The sequence below is a fragment of the Protomyctophum parallelum genome (genome assembly GCF_964188405.1).
Source record: "Protomyctophum parallelum genome assembly, chromosome: 18".
NCBI classification, from domain to species: domain Eukaryota; kingdom Metazoa; phylum Chordata; class Actinopteri; order Myctophiformes; family Myctophidae; genus Protomyctophum; species Protomyctophum parallelum.
This window is the reverse complement of record NC_139716.1, coordinates 16483046-16496701: the sequence shown is the minus strand read 5'-3', so window position 1 is coordinate 16496701 and position 13656 is coordinate 16483046. Positions and strand designations below refer to the sequence as shown.

At 42.5% G+C, this 13656-nt stretch overlaps 1 protein-coding gene across 10 annotated transcripts in view; it reads right to left on the bottom strand.

Annotated features, from left to right (window-relative positions):
- sorcs2 (sortilin-related VPS10 domain containing receptor 2) overlaps positions 1-13656 on the bottom strand; it is a gene marked incomplete at its 3' end in the record, with an annotated part of 233639 nt that overhangs the window by 143566 nt on the left and 76417 nt on the right. For all 10 annotated transcript variants that reach the window (XM_083789249.1, XM_083789252.1, XM_083789253.1 and 7 more), the window contains exon 2: positions 7479-7546. In XM_083789249.1, the coding sequence (XP_083645375.1) occupies positions 7479-7546 (68 nt within the window). The remainder of the gene's footprint in view (positions 1-7478; positions 7547-13656) is intronic.

Sequence of the window (13656 nt, the reverse complement as noted above, 5' to 3'; positions counted from 1 at the left end):
TTCATCACCACCCATCACCACCCACCAGGCAAACCAGGCATACTTAATGAACTGGTGGGCGTGCCCACATAAAAACGACATTTTAACATACTGTACACTTTCTTTTTCATGTTTTAGGGTGGAAAGAAATCATGGCACTCCATCTTTAAATAAATGTACTTGACAGTCCGGAAACAAGTGGTTAACACTTATGTTACAGACACTGATCACAGTTATGTGTTAACACCACAGTGGTTCCCATTCCAAACTATTTCATGTCAAGGACCCCCAAATTCCATATGACATGCATAAGAGAACATTTTCTCAAAAATCACGGCACTCCATCTTTAAGAATCAGATAGCAATGGCCCACTCAGGTAGCAATGGCCCACTGAACATGGATCATTCAGCGCAGTGGTTTATTTCAAAGTGGCACCATGGGGGCGCCAACTGGAAACGAGAGGAACATGAAAAGAATCAGAGGGACAACGCTCCACACGTCCCAAACTCTTCTCCCGTCTGGCTCTAAAACTACGGAATGCACTTCCCATTGCAATCAGAACTGCCGACTCACTCCCAATCTTGCGCCATATAGTCTGAAAACCCACCTCTTCAGACTTCATATTAGTCCGTAGCATTTGCCCTATAGCCTCGACGACCTTACAGGCGTATGCATAGGCTCAACTTATGTTAGATAGCATATGTAGACCTAGCACTCTATAGTGTATATGCATTACGCATACTTTCATATTCCACTCTTAGGTTCTTAAATTAAATTAGATTAAATGTATTGTCACTGCACAGAGTATATACAAATAGATGACAATGAAGCATATGATTCATGGTGACTATTTTTATGTATTTGATGTATGAACCATGTTTTTCGTTATTGCTTACTGTAGTGTCGCTCTGGTTTAGGAGCGTCTGCTAAATGCCTAAATTGTAAATTGTAATATGGGGTACAAGTATAGCAGGGCCAGATGATCCCTAATATGGTGTAAAAAACCAAGCTGACACAGATCAATCTATTCCGACCCCCTCCTCCTCTGCTCCCCTCATCGTTAGCAAGCGCCATCTCTCCCATCCGCGGAGCATGTACCCATTCCATTCCCGCCTGGCTGAAAAGGACAGTTTTGTCATTCCTCCATGTATCTGCTTCGCTTGGCCTTATACTTGGCTCACTTGGCTCAAGCCAGGACTGAATGGATTCAAATCAAATGTTCTCACTTAACAGTGTAGCCTTTTCTCTCTCTCTCTCTCTCTCTCTCTCTCGCTCTCCTTCTCTCTCTCTCTGATAGGAAAAACTGGCGCCTCAATTAACTTTTTAATCTGGTATGGAGGAGAGAGAAGTCACCAAGGAAGTGAAGCAAGGGAAGAGAGAATGGAAAAGTTAAAAAAAAAAGGCCCATAGTGTGAGATAATAACCAGGGACGGCTTTAACCCATTCTGGGCGGGAACCCATGTTGGTGTTTTAAGCATTATGTTATACTTTATAGCTATTGAAAAATAGCAGATCTACAAGCTCATAGCGTGGCACCGAGTGCCGCACTATGAACTTGTAGGTCTGCTACTCTTGACAAATCGTGAAAATGGAGTCTCAAATCTTTGAATATATATTCTTTCAGAGTTTTAGTTTTTAACTCAAATCTTTGCTTCTGGAGAGTTCCTGGAACAACATATTTTCAGATGGGGGTCGGCGGCATATTACAAATACCTGTAATATTTGGGGTCCTTGACATGAAATATTGAGAACCACTGATATATGCATGCAAGACATTTTAAAAAGACATTTTTTTAATTACGAAATCAGGCCTAATGGGTTAACAGTAAAAACAAGGGAAAAGTCAACGAGGGAAGGTTGCAATAAAAACTTAAATAAAAAAAGGAAAAAAGGAAAATGGCGAGCTCACAAACACGCCATTCTTATTAAGGACGTAACCCCCTGCATGATGTGTGATGTGTTGCCTTTCTGTTTCAAGTTTTTTGCGAAATGCGATACAGAGCCTGTGTGGAGGCTGATTATGAGCGCGTTTGTGATGCTGTGTATGGTATAGTGGAACGCAGGCCTGCCTCTGAAGATAGCAAGAGTCTATTCATAACAGACACAACACAAGAGGCCACCGAGTGAAGGTAGTATAAGTTCCTGGAACGCATGTGGAGAGAGAGAGATACAGTGGTGAATATGACCTAACCTTAACCCTCAACATGACCTGCACCTCACAGAAAGAAACTCCCCATAATATGTTGATAGCAGCTCATTTTGATTTTAGTTTTAGTCATAGTCTTTTGAATAGTTTTCATTTCGTTTTAGTCACCTGGAATGTTTTAGTGTTGGTCTAGTTTTAGTCAACAAAGATTTTAGTCGACTAAATCTACAGTTGATTTAGTCGACTAAAATGTATTTTGGGTGGGCCTTGATGCCGTCGTACATCAGTTTCAGCAAGTGTAATAATTGATTACATGCATGACTTGTGTCTTTTATACTTATATTGGATCTCTTGTGCACTAGTTTATTGTCAATATATTTAGTCTTAGTTTCACTCATCAAAGCTTAGTTTTAATTTAGTTTCCGTTTAGTTTTCGTCAGTGAGAAAAAGGTAGTCGACGGACATTTTTCGTCATAGTGTGTATTAGTCGACGAAATCGATACTGGCTGCGGTTACTAGGACGTGTTGGCGTGTGTGGAGTGTCTTCTCATCCATTATGGAGTGGTAAAGCCCCCCCCCGGACTAGAAGACCAAGCTATCAACCCTGCAACCTTGCCTTGTTCAAAAGACACATGAACAATACATGAATTATAAATATCTTACTCTCACATCAACGTGTGCGTGTGTGTGTGTGTGTGTGTGTGTGTGTGTGCACAAGCTCATGCATTTATGCAGAAAATCGCTGTGGTGGAAAAAGTAGACTACTCATATATTTTACTGAAGTAAACGTATCAATACTGCAATGTAGAAACACACTTTTACTAAATGTACTTTAGTAAAAGTACAAAATTATTGTCATCAAAATATACTTTATAAAAGTAAAAGGACTCAACACTATACTACTCTAGCATGACTGAGAACGTCATACAACCACAACACCTTGTTATTATTGGCTATTTTCAAGTTGAAGTGGTGGTATGATTTGTAGCTTTACTTCTGTCAGGATCTGCCTTCTGTGTGTTGTGTATGTTGTTCTTGAGACTTATTTTGAAGTAATGATATGGTGTTCTTGATTCTTATTTTGAAGTGATGCTTTTGTGTTTCCTGTCCTCCTTTGTAGTAGTTTCCTGCCTTGTCTCACCTTCCCTGATCTTTGGTTCTTTGTTTCCCTCAGCCAATCCTTGTGTTGATTTGATCTCAGTTCACCTGTGTCCTGTTAATCGTGCCCATTTAAGCCCTGTGCATGTTTGGTTGTGTTCTCTGTTGGATTATTGTCTTGTATCCTGAGTTTCAAAGTCTGTTCGTTTGATAGTGTTGCTCTCCTGCAAACCTCTGTCTAATTAAACTTCCACTTCAAGATTCTGACTTCCTCGCATTTGGGTCCTACTTGGAAACCACCTCCTGACAACTTCAATAAATGTTACTTTCCACCATGGCATGCAGTGAGATAATTAAACACTACAGTGACTGAGTCCTACTTGGACAGCTTTTACAGGCATGTGTGTTCTGGTCTGGCCAATAAAATATTCACACGGGAGAAAAGTGGGGACAGAAAAAGTGCTTTTGTTCCTCGAACGGAGGAAGACAAAGAAAAGCATCCGATCAGAGAGGTTCAGCGAGCGTTCGACACAAGCGTGTCGTGACTGTCGTCATCAACAACGCTGAAACAAATCCCCTATAGTCCTCGCTTCATCTTTGCAGATTGCTGGCCTCACGCTACCCCGTCACAACTAACCTGAGTGCATGCGTAATAATGTCCCTAAACACCCTCTTTCGTATGGTGGTCCATAACTTATTAGTAGTTCATACTCTCTGCCAATTAGAGGCACCTCGGTTTTCAAATGTGGCGATAGGGAAAGAACGAGACGGCGAAAGAAAAGCAACAACATAAAGTTTAAAATAATATTGATTAGGCCTGGGCCGTGGCTCAGTGGTCCAGGCACCTTGGCTGGTAATCCAGTCTGGCAGTGTGCCGCGGGTTAGACTCCCGATCCCGACGACCTTCACTGCATGTCACCCCCCCCATCTCCCTCCCCATTTCCTGTCAGCCTACTGTCTGTCCCTCCATAAACAATATAAAATAAAGGCGAAAGCCACAAAAAAACATTTAAATAATATTAATAATATTGATTAAAGTGGTTAAAAGCTAAGAAGACTCAGGAAAACCTCTCTGTCCAAGCAGCTCTCTTGCTATGCACATGCAGAGAACTCAAACAGTACCTCTCTCTATGATTTCTGGTCCGTACTTCAAAGGCCAACCTCAACATAAACCCATCAACGCGGCCCCACAATGCCTCCGCCCGTGAGTTAGCACCCAATTTCAATGCCGTCACGTACCTCCGCCCCCGTCCTCGCCCACCCACCTGCCTTGCGTCAACAAAGGGCAGCCATTTCCCACGAGGAAGGGAAAGTCAATGTTTTGGGAGCGCTTTATCAAGCGTGCTATAGTGCAGAACCTTGGGGCAGCCATAACAGACTCAAGGAACTGGGATATTGGAGCCTGCACGGGCAGCAATAAAAGCCCCCCCACCCCCTGTGCTGACGCCAAAGCCTCAGGACAGCCAAAACTTTCCCGATTCACACAGGGACACACGCATACACGGTTTGCACAGGCACACACACTCACACACTCACACACACACACACACACACACACACACACACACACACACACACACACACACACACACACACACACACACACACACACACACACACACACACACACACACACACACACACACACACACACACACACACACACACACACACACACACACACACCCATCCATCAAAAAATTATGGTTACACATTATGGTGCACAGTAAAGCATAGGGTTCTCTCTTATTTCAATCTTGACACTGAACCGTTCATACACATAGTAACTGTGTAGACACATACGTAGTAGTATGTAGTAAGTGCTCACACACACAGCATGAAATGACTGGTGGAGTAACTGTACAGTGAGGACCGAGGCTTGAACATGACAGACAGTACAGTATAGCTCACACAACGAGCCTCCGCTGACTGTGAGGGTCAGTCCTGGTCAGGCTCACTGACCTGGAGGTTTTTTAAGCGTTTCCTTCAAACTCTAACGCTGCTATTAGGGGTGTAACGAAATAGTAACTGTATTGAAATATCGATAATATATATCGAAGTATATCGCGATATGTAAACAGCAAATATCGCATCGTAAACGTTTGACTTCGTATCGTATCGTTTTGCCAATGGAAAGAATCGGTATCGAATCGTTTTGCCAATGGAAATAATCAATTTAATCAAGTACTTCCATAAGTGGTCTATTGAAAAAAAGATGTGTATTCTCTGTGTTCATGTCAAGGTGTGGGTTTGTCCATGTGTTCAAATACAATCCAGACTATCCATAATAATATTTTTTTTCCCTTAAAAAACCTTGCACTATCCACAAGTTTCACACATATTTAATGTATTTGCTAAATAGTTACTGTAATGATTTCAAATCATTGAATCGTATCGTATCGCCATACCGAACCAATATGGTCCATGTATCGTATCGTCAACCATGTATCGTGATACGTATCGTATACCGCTGTTAAAATGTATCGTTGCACCCCTAGCTCCTATACTGAAACTTTCCCCTCCGCGTGGAGCCCTATATGGCATATTGATGTACGCCACCTGACACAACGAGACCAAGAGCCCATTAATCTCCTAAACCATCTTCCTCTCAGAGGTCTGATCCCAGAGCCGCAGGACTTCAACACATGCAGGCTTTTAGTTACATTAGTTTAGTTACCATGGCTTTTTTCCTGCAGCCATGTCACTCACACACACACACACACGCACTCACACATGCACGCACGCAACGCACACACGCAACGCACGCACGCACACACAATTACCGGCAGAACGGACATGGTGTAGGGCAGCCAATTTGGCGAGCGAGAGGACATGTTAATTGCATGCAAATCCATGTGTGTCGGCGGCGCCGAGAGAGGAGCTGCTATACGTTAGAGCAGATTTGCGAGTTAAATTCCGACTCGGGTTATTTTAATTATCTTGTTTTCCTATACGCAAGACCTTACTGTATGTCCGGTGAGCAAATCTAGAGCGTTATTCATGAGCTGATCATAACAATTAAAACATTAAAACAGCGCATTATTCATAGCTGTCCTCCAGGGAGACAGGCAGGCAGTCGGGAGCTATAATGAGAGGCGCGCGCTTTGATGTCAAGGCGTGAATGGCATGAATTAAGCACCGCCATCAGACATGCTTTGCTCCGTGTCGAGGCAACGTCAACGCCTCGCGCGTGGGCTAATTTTAGCCATGAGTGTTTAGCCGTTTTATCTATATTCCCTTAGACAGGTTTGTTACGTTTCATCCTAGAACATGCGGAATTAATCCATTCTGGGCGGGAACCCCTTTTGGTGTTTCAAGCATTACGTTAAAATTTAGCTATTGAAAAATAGCCGATCTAAAAGCTACGAGCTTGTAGGTCTGCTATTTTTGAAAAGTCGTGAAAATGTGGCGCAAATCTTTGAATATATATTCTTTCAGAGCCGATGTTTTTTGTTGTTCCAGGTGTCCCTGGAACAACATATTTTCAGATGGGGGTCGGCGGCCAAATACTTCTAATTCTAGGGGTCCTTGGCATGAAATGGTATGAGAACCACTGACATAGAAACATAGCGTTTTTTCAGAAAACTGTCATGATTTAGAAGAAATTCTGTAGAATCGGTCTCGGTCGAAATGGGTTAACATATTATTCCCACGAAGAAGATACATTGAAAAGAACAACAGTATACAGCACTGAGTGCACTGCAGGGTTACATGAACGCCAACTCTGAAAGGAATTATAGGCGTCCGGGTTGGCATCCCCCGTTCCAAACACAGGAAGCCTCGCGTGAGCCAGGATTGACCCCCCCCCCCCCCCCCCCCCCCTTTCCCTGGCGCTCCCATAGTGCCCACTGCGCTTTTTTCCCTGTACCATGCTGATATGGTATCTGTCCAAACAGATGCCCGTGTGTGTGTGTGTGTGTGTGTGTGTGTGTGTGTGTGTGTGTGTGTGTGTGTGTGTGTGTGTGTGTGTGTGTGTGTGTGTGTGTGTGTGTGTGTGTGTGTGTGTGTGTGTGTGCCCAATGCCATGTATCTTTTGTGTTGTTCTCCGCTGCTGCCTGCCTGCCTGGTGGCCCTTCTTCTGTGGCTGGCCTGGTCCAGTGAGACTGTGCTGCCACAGCAGGGGGTGGGTCAGCGTATTGTCCCACACACACACTGCACAGCAGAAGCCCGGAGTGTATTAATATAAACGTTAACTCTCAGTTCAACGATTGATGAACACCTAGAAGGCGTTGACTGCATGCGTCTGAAACGTACCTCCACAGAGAGCTCTCCAGGACCTTGGTGGAGTCGGCGTGGTAGTACTTGGTCAGGATCAGGATGACCTGCAGGGCAGAGGAGAGAGAGAGAGAGAGATTGATTGAATAGTTTATTGAACATAAATGTAAAAACAGCAACAGAGTACATTCAAAGGGCTCCATTTTCGTCACCGCTAAACCCATTGTCCCTAAACTTCTTTGCCTTTTTTTTTTTTTTACCATTTTGAAAAACATTTTTGAATAGTTCAACTATCGCCAATCTACATTGACACGTTGTGAGCTTGTAGACTGGCCGTTTTAACTATTCAAAAATGTTTAGCAAAATAGTAAAAAAGGGTTTAGGGATAAGGGGTTTATAGTGGTGACGAAAATGGAGCCCAAACACTTAAAAGTGATAGCACAAAAATCCTTGCGATCTTGTTTCCAAAGAAAATACATTTAAAAATAATGATGTACAGAGTGGGGGAAAAGGAGGGGGGGAGGGGTGATCAACTGTTTAATGGGGTTAGGATCATTTCCTCTCCCCTGGTCCTGCTGAAAGGTGGATTTTCAGGCCGGTTTTAAAAGATGCAAGTGATCTGCATGTTTTGAGGCAGGGGGTCAAGGCATTCCACGCCTGGGTTGGCCGTGTTGTAGAAGGAGATTTTACTCATATTTGTTTTGAAAGTACCAGATTGTTGTTCACGCTCCCTCTAGTATTGTAGTATTATTTATAGTATTGTGGAGAGAGAGATGGAGTGTTCAGCGTTAAAGCTACTAACAATATATTTTAAGTGAAAATAACAGAACAATGTGCTTGAAGAGAAGCAGTTCAGACAGAGCAGAACAAAGAGACATGATGGAATGGAAGTGTTAAGTCAGCTCCATGGAGAGGCTGTTTCTGCAGGCAGGGTTTGAAATAAGACAGTTCCAGTGGTGGAAAAAAGTGCTCAAATGTTTTACTTAAGTAAAAGTACTGCAATCTATAGATGTACTCCGTTGATTTTAATTCAGCATTTTATTGTTTTTGTCCGAGAGCGCCAGGAGAAACTATTACCCTGAACAAATAACCATCTTGTTTGCCTCTTACATTTTTGGAGAAAAATGCTCATGAAGCTCTTTCTTCACATTAGGTCTACGACAGGGCTACTCAACTTAAGATGGCTCAGGGGCCACTCAGCAACATTACAAGTCCAAGGGCCGCAAGCTAAAAATGTCAGTATTATTTTGAAACGTTTACAAATGTATTTTGTAACAGACTGCACGACTAAAAAATGAAGGAAACACACAGTAAAAAGCCACATTTCCATCTTTGAGGCCAAACCTCAACGAACAAAAACATTGTGATTAATGATTTTACACTTGCTGAAAATAGCCGATCTACAAGCTCACAACATTGTGAGCTTTTAGATCAGCAATTTTCAGCATGCAACCAAGCATAAAATGAACTTCAAGTTCTTCTGGATCTAGTTTTTATTTGTAGACAAAATTGTCAATATATTTACTTAGTCTTAGTTTTAATCATCATAGCTTAGTTTTCATTTAGTTTCCATTTAGTATTTGTCAGTGAAACATTTTTCGCCTTAGTCTTAGTCGACGAAAACAACACTGGTGCCACACCTCATTGTGGAGGGCGTGGGATGGGGGTGGGGCCGTGGGGGGTATAGGGTTTAAAAGGCAGCAAGAATTGCATCAGGAATTCAACAGAAGCTCCACAGAAATCTATTATTCATATGGCTGGGACATTGTGCTGTGATGTGTGCATGCAGGATCAGAAGACTCTCCTTCTTTCAAATCTTCTGAGTGGAGAGTGTGCCCCGGCATGGTTCTTGACAGCCAGGGGCCTTCGAGAATGCCAGTTGCTTCAGGCCTGGAGGGTGTTTATGATCGACAGGCTATATGGCTCACAGTTCTAGTCTGTAGGTGTTGTGGACTGAGTGAAGAACTACAGTGTGCCTGCCTTTAGCCTTAAGGCTTTGGAGGGGGGTTGGGAAGTGTGTGTGCCCAAAAGACGAAGATTATTGATATCGCTAGTCGCGATATAATTAATCATACCTCCCGTTGTTGTCGATCGGCTCTAGAGTGTTTTAATATCCTTCCACATGAGTAGCTCTTTCATATTTATCACAGATTAATTGTTATTTTCACCTACAGTATATACGGTACATGATAGGTGAATAGGTCAAAATGTTATTAATAGTTATCTCCATGAAACTTCCCCAGTTGATTACTTACACCAAGACAATGATGTATTGTATTTCAATATTTCTGAAATTGTTCATTTACATTTGCAAATTAGGCATTATATATAGGAACATACGCCAAAATGTTGAAAATATTAAAAAGCTACTACTGTGGAAGAGTTATCACTCATATATTAATTTACTTCTATTGACCCTATAAGCAATTTAACATACGGTAGGTACGGTTTTGCGTTCCAATTTTGGAGCTCTGGCTCATGGACTAAGAAGCTATTGACAGTATAGAGCCAACCTGCTCATCAGGAGCAGGTAGGGGTTCAGGGTCTCATACACAAAGGAATCAGGAAGAACCAGGGATCGAAATGTGAACATCTACCTCCGTCCTGAGCCACCACTACTACCAGCCAGTCCTCCTTAGAGGGCAGGGCTCATCGTTAAACCATTTAGGCCTGACGTCAAAATAAAAATAAAATCTTCTAAAAGTTTTCTGAAATACCTAAGTTTCTTTATCAGTGGTGCTCAATATTTCATGTCATGGATCCAAAAACATATATGTAATTGGCCACCAATGTCCATCTGAATATATGTTGTTCCAGGGACCTCCCAGAAGCAAAGATTTGCGGCACATTTTCACGATTTTTCAAAAATAGCAGATCTACAAGCTTGTAGATCTGCTATTTTTTTAACATAATGAAACACCAAAAGTGGTTCCCGTCCCAAAATGGGTTAAACCCCACAATGGGTCTTGAACGAGGTTACACCACCTCACAACAAAAGGATCAGTCCAAGCACAACCACTGCTTTGGAAACTTATACAGAAACAAGCTTTGAAAAGCTCAAAGCCAACTTGAATCCAAACTGACACAGCCAGTGTCATCAAAGGCGTCCCAGCCAGCACAGCCCCCAAAGGCTCCTGGCTCAAAGCGATCGTACAGTCTAAGCGTAGCTCCAACCCTGGCAGAGCTCGGTTTCCAATGATTGTTACTGTGGGATTTACCGTAAACCCGGAGCGGAGAACGTTCCCCCGAGGCAGCAGCCTATATACTCGCCAAACTTTATTGTAAGAAAAGCTCTCAAAAGACGCAGTGACAGGACAGGGGGGCTTTATAGTACCACTTCTGTCCCAACCTCTACAGCTGTCTGTATAAGGCTGTCACCGAGGACACTAACTGAATGTGTGACAGAGCCACTGTGTGCGTGAGCCTTGCTTTTTCTTTTGTTTTTGTCCGCTTGCGTTGTGGCGCCCCTCCAACGACCTGGAGCAGACCTGTCGTTGATCCAGGCGACAACTCCTGCGTGCACCGCCGCCGGCTTGAAAGGACCTTTAGTCTAGCGGCTAGCCTTAGTCGACTAAATATCAAAAACCTTAGTCTTTTAGTCGTAGTCAACCAAATTAACACTGTACACAAGTCAGACCTCAGGTTGGATATCACATGTCAAGCTGCTAGTTCAAATGAAGTGCTAGTAGAACACAGTTCAGGATGAGTAACGGACAAAGGATATGACGCCAGAAAGGAGAAGAAGAGGCGCAATCTAAAAGACATTAAATGACAAAATGAAACAATTAAGGCACATTTTTTAAATGGAAGAGGGATGGAGAGGAATCAGTGTTGATTTAGTTGACTAATACTGCTACCGTGATTAAACCACCCTCATGTGAATAAAAATTGGACATTCCGTTTGTGATTTGTGTCATTTTTTGGTAAAACTGGCCCCTCCCACTACATTTGGAAACCGATTACAGCCGAACGATACGGACTATGAAAATTCTGCCTGTGGTGTTTTAACCACATACAGTAGGTCCAGAGATCACGTGTACCCATTTTTGTGCGATATGCACAAAAGCTGTAGTTGGAAGAGCAGAAAGTGTGTTTTGAAGAAAAGTCAAATTGTCAAAATCGATCCTGACGTAAATGGGCATGGTGTATATAAGGCGAAATGTAAAGTGGGCTGTTATAGCGCCACCATGAGGCCGACTGATGTAATTATTCATTACATTCATTTGAATAATTATTATGAACAGTTGTAACTGTAGCTCCGACAGTTTCTGCGAGAAAAAGACGTGATGATGTGAGTTTTTGCATTTTCCCATGTAAGTCGATGGGCAATTCACTAATAAATTAATTTTGAATTATTACGTCGTTAAATTGAAAAAAGGGCTTCGATAAGACCTCCGTAATATTATGGACAATGGCTGTGTGAAAAGTCAGAGCGATTGGTGCAGCCAGTGACGAGCTATGACAGTGTTTCAGACATTAATTCATTCAAACAGACAGACAGACAGACAGACAGACAGACAGACAGACAGACAGACAGACAGACAGACATTCAGTCACTCTGAAAGAATATATATCACTCTGAAAGAATATATATTCAAAGATTTGTGCCACATTTCCACGATTTATCAAAAATGGCAGACCTACAAGCTCGTAGCGCGAGCTTGTAGATCTGCTATTTTTCAATAGCTAAATTATAACATAATGTTTAACATTCAGACAGACAGACATTCAGACAATATTGAGTGAATTATAGTTAGATGACGAAAAATGTTCGTCGACTACCTTTTTTCACTGACGAAAACTAAATGGAATTGGAAACTAAATGAAAATGTAGCTAGTAGCTACAGTATGATGTCTTAGTAAATATAGTTGACAATTTCGTCAACAAATAAAAACTAGACTAAAATGTTAGGGAGGGACTAGTGGACAAGAGATCCAGTAGAACTAAAAGACAAGTACTTTTACTCTTGGTTGCATGCTGAAAATAGCAGATCTACAGATTGCAGTGCGACACGTTGTGAGTTTGTAGATCGGCTATTTTCAGCACGTGTAAAAACAATCATTTCGACGGCATCAAAAGCCACAATACATTTTAGTCGACTAAATCAACTGTACATTTAGTCGACAAAAATCTTGTGATATCTAGTCGACTAAAACCATAATAACACTAAAACATTCAAGGTGACTAAAATGTGACTAAAACTACTGTAAATGAAAACCATTCAGAAGACTAAAACAAAAAGTCTGCTGTCAAAATCAAACTGCATGAGAAGAATGCAGTGTGTGAACAGTAGTGCATTCCAGCATTATTTTGCCGCATGTATTATTATCGCAGTGATCTGTCACAAACCACATCAGGCCACATTTTGTTGGCCAGCATGAATACTGTAAATTGACTTGTGTGTGTGTGCGAGTGTCCACACGGCACACGCCAAATTACATCCTGCATACAGTACAGTACAGAGAGAGAGAGAGAGAGAGAGAGAGAGCTCAAGTGCTCCACATTCTTTCCAACATGTGAGAGATTGAGGCATACATCATTCATGTCAGCGTCCCCGTGGTTTTTCATGCCAACATCCCCGCTAATATATTCTGCCGGCATCAGCCCTGCTCAATTGGAAAATGATTTTTTTTCTTTCCGTGGGATTGAGTGGACAGAGCAAGGACACAGTCTGCCATTAATCACTATGGACAGGAGAGAGGCAGAGAGGAGGGGAGTGCACGTTAGGCCAACGGCATGTATATACCACACAGCCCACACGGACGGAACCGCTGAACAGTGTTGTATGTCCGTATTCCCATGTCGCCACTACTGTGCACTGACCAGAGCCCGTGAGACTTTAACTTGGCAGCCACCACCCCCAAAATTGGCAGGGCCTGAACGTGTCTGCATATGTTGAATGTAATTCCTTTCAAGTCAGTTCACTGCCAGTCGATTGCAATCGCGTACAAATATATCAGAGTCTACAAGTATTGGCAAAAAATGTGTCTCCCCTTTTCTTTTTTTACTAGCAATGACAGAGATGGGAAAAGACAAAATAAATCGCCCTCAGCACCCTGTATTGACGCAGATAATAAATCACAACGGAAGTTTGCAGTGAACTTGTTTGACCCGTGCAGAAGGAAAACTATGGCGGGACGCATTCCTCGCTGTGACCATCTTATAATACCATTGGAACCACATAATTCGCCACTGTGGGTTTCTTGTTTGTCTGCC